The sequence below is a fragment of the Etheostoma spectabile genome, unplaced genomic scaffold, assembly GCF_008692095.1.
Source record: "Etheostoma spectabile isolate EspeVRDwgs_2016 unplaced genomic scaffold, UIUC_Espe_1.0 scaffold00006399, whole genome shotgun sequence".
Taxonomy (NCBI): domain Eukaryota; kingdom Metazoa; phylum Chordata; class Actinopteri; order Perciformes; family Percidae; genus Etheostoma; species Etheostoma spectabile.
In genome coordinates, this window is record NW_022603371.1 from 90,422 (window position 1) to 100,000 (window position 9,579).

Genomic DNA, 9,579 nt, shown 5'->3' on the forward strand with positions numbered 1-9,579 from the left:
CAATCAACCACCTCTTGTAATTTTTGCTGCAGACCCCCCCATCACCCTTAAAATGCAAATATACATATCAGAAGAAAGAGACTTTAGTCTTTTCAAAGTCTTCTATCATATATAATATTCCTTCTTAGGTGTCAAACTGTTTTAAAATCATGTTAATTAATTTTTAGGCATAAAATGTTCCACAATGTGACGCCTTACGTGCCTACAGATGTGAGCTAACAGATCAAAAATTAAGAAGTAAAGTGTATTATTATGTAAATAAGATGGACGGATGGACGGATGGATGGATGATGGATGGATGGATGGATGGAAAAAACACTTTTTAATTAACTGCACTGAACTTATTTTGCATCCCAGGTCTAATTGAATGGATGGAGGTCGGGTGCAGTTCGCATGCCAGCCTGCGGTGGCGCTGCTGAGCTGAACCGCGGCAGCAAACCGGAAGCTGACGCTCCGTCTCCGTCTCGCTTCTTCTTCTATTTTTTTTGTTGTTTTCATTGATTTGAAACATGGCGTCTGAAGGAGAGGCGGGCACTGCCGCTACAACCGAACCGGAGACCGGAGACGGGTACGTGTCCTCCGGGCAAGAGATGTATCACTGTTACACATTTGAAGGCCATGATTCGGATATTCTGAGAGAATTTAAACCACATTTACGCTCTCATTTAGCCGTTAACGCTGTTTAGCTAGCATGCTAGCTAGCTAACGTTAGCACTCCACAGACTCACCGAGTGAACCAAATGACCGTTAGCTTCATCTTAGCTGCTCTTTATGAAGACAAAACATCAACTTATCTGACCTTTCAACGTTACCCTGTCTGCAGGAAAACGTATGGAGTCTAATAAGCATAAATTGAGACTTTGTATGCACTCATATGTCCTAATAATCTTGTACTACTACTTGTACTAAGGGGACCAGATTTCTCAGACAAAATCCGGGGACATTTTCAGCTCAGAAGCGGATATACCTCCAAAACACGATAAAAAGTCCTTATATTTCAAGATAGAAAGTCCTAATATTTCAAGATAGAAAGTCCTAATATTTCAAGATAAAAAGTCCTAATATTTCAAGATAAAAAGTCCTAATATTTCAAGATAAAAAGTCCTAATATTTCAAGATAAAAAGTCCTAATATTTCAGATAAAAAGTCCTAATATTTCAAGATAAAAAGTCCTAATATTTCAAGATAGAAAGTTCTAATATTTTAAGATAGAAAGTCCTAATACTTCATGATAGAATGTCCTAATCTTTCAAGATAAAAAGTCCTAATATTTCAATATAAAAAGTCTTAATATTTCAAGATAGAAAGTCCTAATCTTTCATGATAGAAAGTCCTAATCTTTCATAATGTTGTAATGTTTACATTTATCTGACATCTTTTGCTTTATTGATTCAGGCTTGTTTCTGCAACAGCTCATTGAGAATCAGATACAATAAAAACTATTGAGGACATATTTTCCTTTGACATTGATGAAGTATTAAACGAGATCTCTGCAGTCGGCAGAAGAGAAACAAGCTCCAGTGTAAGTTAAAGTTAAACCCTAATTTATCCACCCCATAACGTTACGCCAGACTCCCTTTGAATAATGTCAGTTTTAGTGAACACAGTGTATTTCTGATAGGTAGAAATACACTGTGGTGGAAGAAGTATTCAGATTATTAACTTGTGTAAAAGTAGTAATTATGCAGCTGGTAAAGTTGGAGATACTTTTATATACATTATGTACTGCTAAGTAGCGTAATGTTTAATAATATATCCACATTTATTTGTTGATTCTATTGTCATCTGAATCTTTAAAGTAACTAAAGGTATCAAATACTTGTAGTTGAGTACTAAATAAAGTATTTCCTTTTTAAAATGTAACGTTTGTGTTGTAAAAGTAGAAAGTGGCAGGGAATGGAAATACTCAAGAACAAGTACTTTAAAATGTACTTAAGTACATGAAAATGTAATGCTGAGTTTATGTAAGACATTTTATGTCAAAAGGAAGATTTAATACAGCTGTTCAACGCAAATCAGCTGAAAAGTGTGATTCCAATTATTAAGAAAGGATGCTAACAGAGCAGTGGAAAAATAAGAACGTTGTACAAGTAATGAGTGGGTAATACACATTAGTATTTGCAATATGGACTGGTGCAATATCCAAATTGCAAGGGAGGCCCAATAAAAGGTAAAGTATGTGTCAAACTGTTCTGAATGAAGTATTTTGGCGCTGCAGAGACGTCGTATCCGGCAACTCCTATCTTACACACTAAAGAAAACATCTTTGTTTGGTACAGATCCTTGCAAAAAAACACACGATAATCATTTCAATTTTTAAATTTGAATATTTTTTAATGAAAATAAGAACAATGGTGCAACAAATGGTCATTCCCTCCAGTATCGTGAATTTAAAAAATGTAAATGGATGTTTTTTTTGCATTGCTTTTCTAGTCTTAACAACTTCTCAAAGCTCTTTAACGTAGTACAGGAACCATTCACCATTTACACAGTGTGGCCGAGGTGCCACCTGCTCATCAGCTCATAAACACTCACATACATTTACATGGGGCATCGGGGGCAACTCGAGGTTCGGGGTCTTGCCCAAGGACACTTCAACATGGGACTGCAGGGCCAGGGATTGAACCACCAACCTTCTGATTGGCATGCAACTGTTCTACCACTGAGCCACAGCCACCCCCAAGAATCATATCGCAATATCAGTCAAAACAATTTGAAATAATGAGATTTTCCTCATGTTGTGCAGCTCTAATACACATACAGTACGTGTGTGTGTGTGTGTGTGTGTGTGGGTGTGTGTGTGTGTGTGGTGTGTGTGTGTGTGTGTGGTGTGTGTGTGTGTGTGTGTGTGTGTGTGTGTGTGTGTGTGTGTGTGTGGTGTGTGTGGTGTGTGTGTGTGATTGTGTGTGTGTGTGTGTGTGATTGTGTGTGTATACACACAGTACATCTATCTATCTCTTCATATCGTGCAGCCCTAATTCATATCAAAAAGAGAGATTTTCCTCATATTGTGCAGCCATACAGTACATACGTAGTGTTTGTGTTTGTGGCGTGTGTATATGGATTGTATATCATATTGTGCAGCCCTAATTTATATCAAAAAGTTGCGCACTAAAGCTTAAGAACCTTTACATGTTTGGCCTAATATCTGATGAATCTTTGTTGACTTTCAGGGATGCTGCATTTGGGGAACTACCCACCAGCATGGACACGGAGTCCTCCAACGGCAAAGAGGGAATGGTAAAATCATTAAATATTTGTATGGTTTTTTGTTGTTGTTTTTTTGTCTTTTCTCTTGTTGCTTGTGACGGCATGTTGTCCGTCCATGGCTCTGCTATAAATCATGCTACAGATGCTGCTATTTTTTAAGTTTTAAGCGGACGTTTGTGTCTCCCAGGAAACGGCCGGCGAGGGCTCGGAGGCTGCGGACGCTCTGACGGGATCCGGAGACGAGGAGAGCGGGCGGCAGCTGGGCGACGTGGAGCTGCAGTGTGCTTTGTGTATGAAGTGGTTCACGGCAGACACGTTTGGCATCGACACCGCGTACGTGCAGATAGTTGTCGTCTCAATATCAGCCGTTACACAACTACACTGATGGGTTTCATGATTCAGTCCTTTTCTCCTCCTCCTCTACAGGACCTGTCTTCCCTTCATGACTAACTACGTGTTTCACTGCAACGTGTGCCATCACAGCGGCAACACATACTTCCTCAGGAAACAAGCCAGTACGTGTTGTGTGTAGGGCTCTAGCGAGTCCAAATTTTGATGTACAATTGATTGTAACAGAAATTATAGCAACTAAAATAATAACAGAATTGTCTCTTGACCCTTGTGTTGTCCTCGGGTCCAATTTGACCTGTTTTTTTTTATTTTTAATATGAGGAACTTGGCTTTCTTTCAACCAAATTGCTTAAAAATAACATGGATGCCATACAGTGTTCTTCAGGGAAAATTAACGATTAGTTTCACCCAATTTAGGTTGTTTTATTGAATTTTATGGCATTTTAAAAGTGACCAAAACCTCGGAAGAAATTACAAAAAAAGAGACAAAAAGCACTGGAAAAAAAACCCGAGAAATTGTTTTTGTATAATTACTAAAAATGTATAATAATTTGTAATATAACAATTTGTGAAAATTAGGCTACGAATTAAAAAAAAGGGTAGGGGAAATAACATCAGAAAAAGCACCAAAAAAGATGATGGCTGATGGGGAGACAACACAAGGGTTAAGGTCAAATTTAAGAATATGTATTTATTTGTTACCTTTTCAAACAATAAACCATGATTCCAGGACAATACCTTTTTTGGTATTTTTTTCTGGATGGCTGTAATGTGACTCCGCTGCCTGCTTGTCAGTAAAGGGTTAAAGGATAATTCCTAACCCTAACCTAGGGGTTAATAACACATGGGTGCGGAGTCGACCGTTCTCTGGGATCTGTTTTCATGCTAATCGAATGTGACCAGTTTAGCTTGTAACGCTAGTCGTCGGAGGATGGGTAAAGTAAAAAGAAATCGCTGTTTTTACACCACTAACAAGGCTCTAAATAGCAGCACACTTCCCTGGTAGCATAATGCCAAATAATACATATATAAAACATAGCATGTTTTCCAAGATGGCGCCTGCCTGTATATGCAAACTGTCTTTTATTAACTAACTTTTTCATGAACTGTCTGTACACTTCCAAATTTCTCAATGCTTCGGTTTACATGTAGAGACTCTCGTTATGCTACCGTGGAAGTGTGCTGCTATTTTGAGCCTTATTAGTATTGTAGAAATAGCGATTTCTTTTTACTTTACCCATGCCCCGAAGCACTAGCGTTACAAGCTAATTAGCGTTTTTGCGCTAAAACTGGTCACATTCGATTAGCATGAAAACAGATCCCGGAGAACGGTCGACTCGGCACCCATGTGTTATTAACCACTACGTTCATTTTGCTCCGGAATTGTAAATTAGCATCCTTAGTTCTTTGTGTTAAAAAACAACCCAAAGTGAACGCGACAGTGGTGTGAGCTGTGTGCCTCTTGCAGTCAACATTTTCAGCCTTTAACAAGATGTTTCTGTTTCAGACCTGAAGGAGATGTGTCTCACAGCGCTGGCAAACCTGACATGGCGGTCCAGAACACAGGACGAGCACCCAAAGACCATGTTCTCCAAAGACAAGGTGCGCAAAACACGTTTTCACAGACTTTTTACCGGACCTCTGAAGTAGTAAATGTGACGACTTAACTTTCCGTAAAGATGATGTCACAACGACAGAGGCCAGATTTTTTTTTACACATAGCCAGGTGTTGGTTCATGTAATTCCTGCTATAATTATTTTAAATGACTATATAATAGGTGTTTGCCAGAAATCAATTGGAATTCATAATGCAGACTGAATGAAAATGAATGCTAAATAAATATACACCTAGATTTGAGATTATTCTCTAATATACTGATAATCCATGTAATGGAGAGAGGGACTGGGATTAGCTTTCGAAGTGAGTGTTGACTTTTTTTGGGGGCATTTTTCGAACCTGGCCCCGCTGCGTTGAGGAGTAGACCTCTATCTATATGTGTGTATATATATATATATATATATATATATATATATATAGTGCGAGAAATGAAGTGTCTCCCCTTTGCTGTCTGACCACTGTTGGAAATCTCTAGCAGGAAACGTTAACCCTCTTCTTGTTTTCATGTTTCTGGAGAAGGGGAACCAGGAAATAAGTCAGGGGAAAGTCTTTAGTTATGTTACTTTATTTTTATTTTTTAAATGAATCCCTTTGTGAAATGATGCTCTTGAAGAGTTAATTACTCATCACACATCAAAATATGTTTCTCCTGGCTGCTTGAGACACAACAAGTGGGGAAAAATGCATCTATTAACTTCTAAAATAAATAAATAAATAATCTAAACACGTAAGAGTGTGGTGCAGATCTCCTGGTGTACAGAATTTGGGAATACTTAATCACTAGTGGAAGTATTTGTCTGTCTTTGATTTCTCTCTGCAGGATATCATACCGTTCATTGACAAGTACTGGGAGTGCATGACGACCCGTCAGAGACCGGGGAAGCTCACCTGGCCCAACAACATAGTGAAGACAATGGTAATGTTGTGGGGGACAGTGTGGGGAAACACCGACCCAATTCACAGAGAAATTTAAAAGATGCTTTGAATCCTTCATATGAAAACAAGTCTGTGGTGAAGCAGCCAATAGAGAGGCAAAGTCCCCCCCGCTTTGCCATGGGACCTTATTTCAGAAAAATATGTCGTGAACAGGGAGAGCCAGATGATTATTTGATCCTGTTTGAATTGAGTCATGAATTCCTCTCATGATGTGCGTCATTGTAAAAGTTTGCAAAAGTCAAGAAGTTCTCAGTTTGTCGTAAAACCGTTAAAGTTTCAGACCGTGAAAATATGTAATTACAAAGACTTCTCACCATAAAGTTGCATATGGTGTTAACTTTGTGACGTATTTTAAATGTAGTCTTAGGCTGAATCCCATTCCTTCCCCTTACCCCTACCCCTTGGCCCTTACCCCTACCCCTTGGCCCTTGAAACCAAGGGGTAGGGGTAAGGGGTGAAAACATACCCCTATGAATTGGGACACCACTTGGTGACATCACCATACAGTATTGATCACAAACCTCCAAGATGCCGTCTAGGTCTGTTGATTGTGTGGGTTTGGACAACAGTGTTATATATTTTATAGTTATTTTAGGTTCACTTTGGTAGTGCAGAGTACTTATCTGTGTAGTACTTAGGTCTGTTTGCAATACAAATGTGTATACACATGCATCATGTGTACATATACATACATATACACCCTGTATACATGGTGTGTGTATATCTGTTTCAGTTATCACCGTTTTGAATGTCATTGATGTTCACAAAAACATTTTGTTGACAAAAATCTGTCTTTATTGGTGATAAATTGAACATAACCGGCAAAAACGTTACATAAAATAATGTTACAGAACCATTGTCAACTATTAGAACCATAACTAACATGTCGCACACAATAAAAGGCACTCATATGTGTAAAACTAAAAAAATACACACAAGACCACAAACAAACTACACACACACTACACTGTTGTAGCTACAGCTGCTCTGATATTCCAGACCAGTCTGGAGCCTTTTGGCCAGTAACCCCCCCCCCCCCCCCACATATCATCAGTGTCCCATATCAAAACCAACAACAATATAACAAGTGCATGAACAATGAACAGGAATTAATTAAATATTATTACAATAATAGTAGGCTACCAATGCAATAATGAATGGGTACAACATGAACATATGAATTAGGAAACGTCTGCTCGTTTGCAGCCCCAACCTGGATCAGCTGCTGTGTCCTCCTGTGTCCTCCTGTGTGAGACAGGGCGGTATATGTTAAGCACGTAGCGATGTATCATAGACCGTTAATATATATCTAGCTATACAATCTATGCGATCTATACAGTCCATTCAAGGCAGAAATATGTGGGACTGTTCAACGTTAGCGTTAGCGATTAGCGTTAGCGATTAGCGTTAGCATTGCAAGCTAGCGATTTTTAAAAAGTTTCAGTTAGGAACATGGGTACACATGTACAGGACTGCATAGACCACAAAACAAGACTGTCGTAACTTTTTAATCAATTATTTAAAGCTGAAAGTACTTACATTCATGTGTCTCTCTGGTTGATGCAGCAGCCACACACTGCCTGTGTGTTTTCTAGTGAGGTCGCGTCCACACTAGATCCGTAGGGGTATACAGCCCTTGATCTATGCCCTACCCCTAGCTCGTAATACGTATTGGACCGGCACTAGGTGCCGCGTGAACGCGCAAAAGGTAGGGGAAGGGCCAAGGGGAAGGAATGGGATTCAGCCTTAGTCTTGTGCCAAATGTCCTTGTTAAGTTTAGTCATATTTAGTCATTCACACATCTTTTTTTTCAAGTTTTTCCACTACCTGATACCTACTCGACTCACTTCACCTTTTTTGGTTTTCTATTACCATAAAAAGTCCCTGATACCTGCTAAAAGGTACTTTTTGTAGTAGTACCTCAGTCGAGGCTCCAAGCGAGCTCAGCGACCTTGCCCCTTATGACCTCATAAGCTTGCCCAGGGCTCGGTTTACACTTATCACCATTTCTAGCCACTGGGGGACCATAGGCAGGCTGGGGGGACGCAACTTAATGTTAAAAAACCTCATAAAGTGAAATTTCCACGCCATGGGACCTTTTTAAGTAAACGGAACACAGACAAAGGCCACTAGAAAAAATATGAATTAAAGCCAAAAACATACACATTATCTTACATAGTAAAACACAAGTGACCTTTAAAACCGTGGTTAACGTAAGTTAGCAACTTTAAATGTGTTCAAAACAGATATTGTACAATTCTAGTGTCTAGCTCTTGGTGAGAAGCTGCTTTTCAGCCGTTTTGTTTTTCACTTTATAATTTATTATTGCTCTGTACCTTCTCCAGGAAGAACCGGCAGTGCCCAGGGTGGGATATGTCCTTCACTGTACGGCTTTTTTATTTTCTTTATTTTAGTCGGCCAGTGTATATGTCCTAGCCATATCTTTTCTGAAATAAGGTCCCGTGGGGTCCACTGGAAGGGGAGGGACTTCGCCTCTCTATATGAACGGATGTTGTGTCGCACATTGTCTTAAATCTCCTCCAGCTGCTGTTTCATTACAGCCCCGAACTTTAAGGAGAACATCTATCCATCCATCTATCTATCCATCTATCCATCCATCTATCCATATATCCATCCATCTATCTATCTATCTATCTATCTAGCCATCTATCTATCCATCTATCTATCTACCTACCTACCTACAAACAAAGCAAAAATAATATGCCCATGTCACTGTTACTATGTTAGTTTTGTAATGGTTCTTGTGGTTGTTTTCCAGAGTAAAGAGCGGGATGTGTTTCTGGTGAAGGAACACCCTGACCCCGGCAGTAAAGACCCAGAGGAGGAGTACCCCAAATTTGGCCTGTTGGACCAGGTATTCACCACTCAGCTGTTTATAGGAAGGGGCATTCAGATCTATTCATCCATAGTAGGAGAGTCACATGATCGGGATATGACGGGAGAATTTAATGGGACGGGAGCAACAATTAATTCCTGTGTCACCCTCTAGTCCGGGGCCCCTAGGGGGTCCCTAAGTTACTGCAGGGGGGAGCCCTCCAAATTATTGTTCATTTCTGGAAGTTAACATGAATCCAACGTATTATTAGCAGACATAAATCCCCACTGCTAACCCATAGGTAAGGCTACATGTATGTTTAACATTCAAACAAGATTTTAAAAATCATGCCAACAATTAGTAAGCTGTTGCAATAACTTAGTATCCCATGCAAAGGTATAAAGGTAAATAGGTAAATAGGTGGCCCAACACATTTCATTATGCTGCATCATTTTATACAATATATGTAGTAGGGGGTCCCTGCTCCATCTCTTTTTATTTATTTTATTTAACCAGGAATTCCTTGAGATTGAAATCTCTTTTCCAAGGGAGACCTGGCCGAGACGGCACACCGGTTACAATATAAACAGAAAATACAGCAAAGACAAAATCACACATAGAGGGAAGG

At 39.4% G+C, this 9,579-nt stretch overlaps 1 protein-coding gene across 3 annotated transcripts in view; it reads left to right on the plus strand.

Moving 5' to 3' along the window:
* Positions 1–462: 462 nt before the first annotated feature.
* Positions 463–9,579, plus strand: part of ash2l (ash2 like, histone lysine methyltransferase complex subunit) — a 19,977-nt gene continuing 10,860 nt past the window's right edge. For 2 of the 3 annotated variants that reach the window (XM_032508152.1, XM_032508153.1), the window contains exons 1-7: positions 463–568; positions 3,174–3,240; positions 3,398–3,543; positions 3,637–3,725; positions 5,069–5,163; positions 6,000–6,095; positions 8,895–8,990. In XM_032508152.1, coding sequence (XP_032364043.1) covers positions 510–568; positions 3,174–3,240; positions 3,398–3,543; positions 3,637–3,725; positions 5,069–5,163; positions 6,000–6,095; positions 8,895–8,990 — 648 coding nt within the window. In that variant the 5' untranslated portion in view covers positions 463–509. Of the gene's footprint in view, positions 569–3,173; positions 3,241–3,397; positions 3,548–3,636; positions 3,726–5,068; positions 5,164–5,999; positions 6,096–8,894; positions 8,991–9,579 lie in introns of those variants that run through there. The other variant, XM_032508154.1, reaches the window with a different exon arrangement.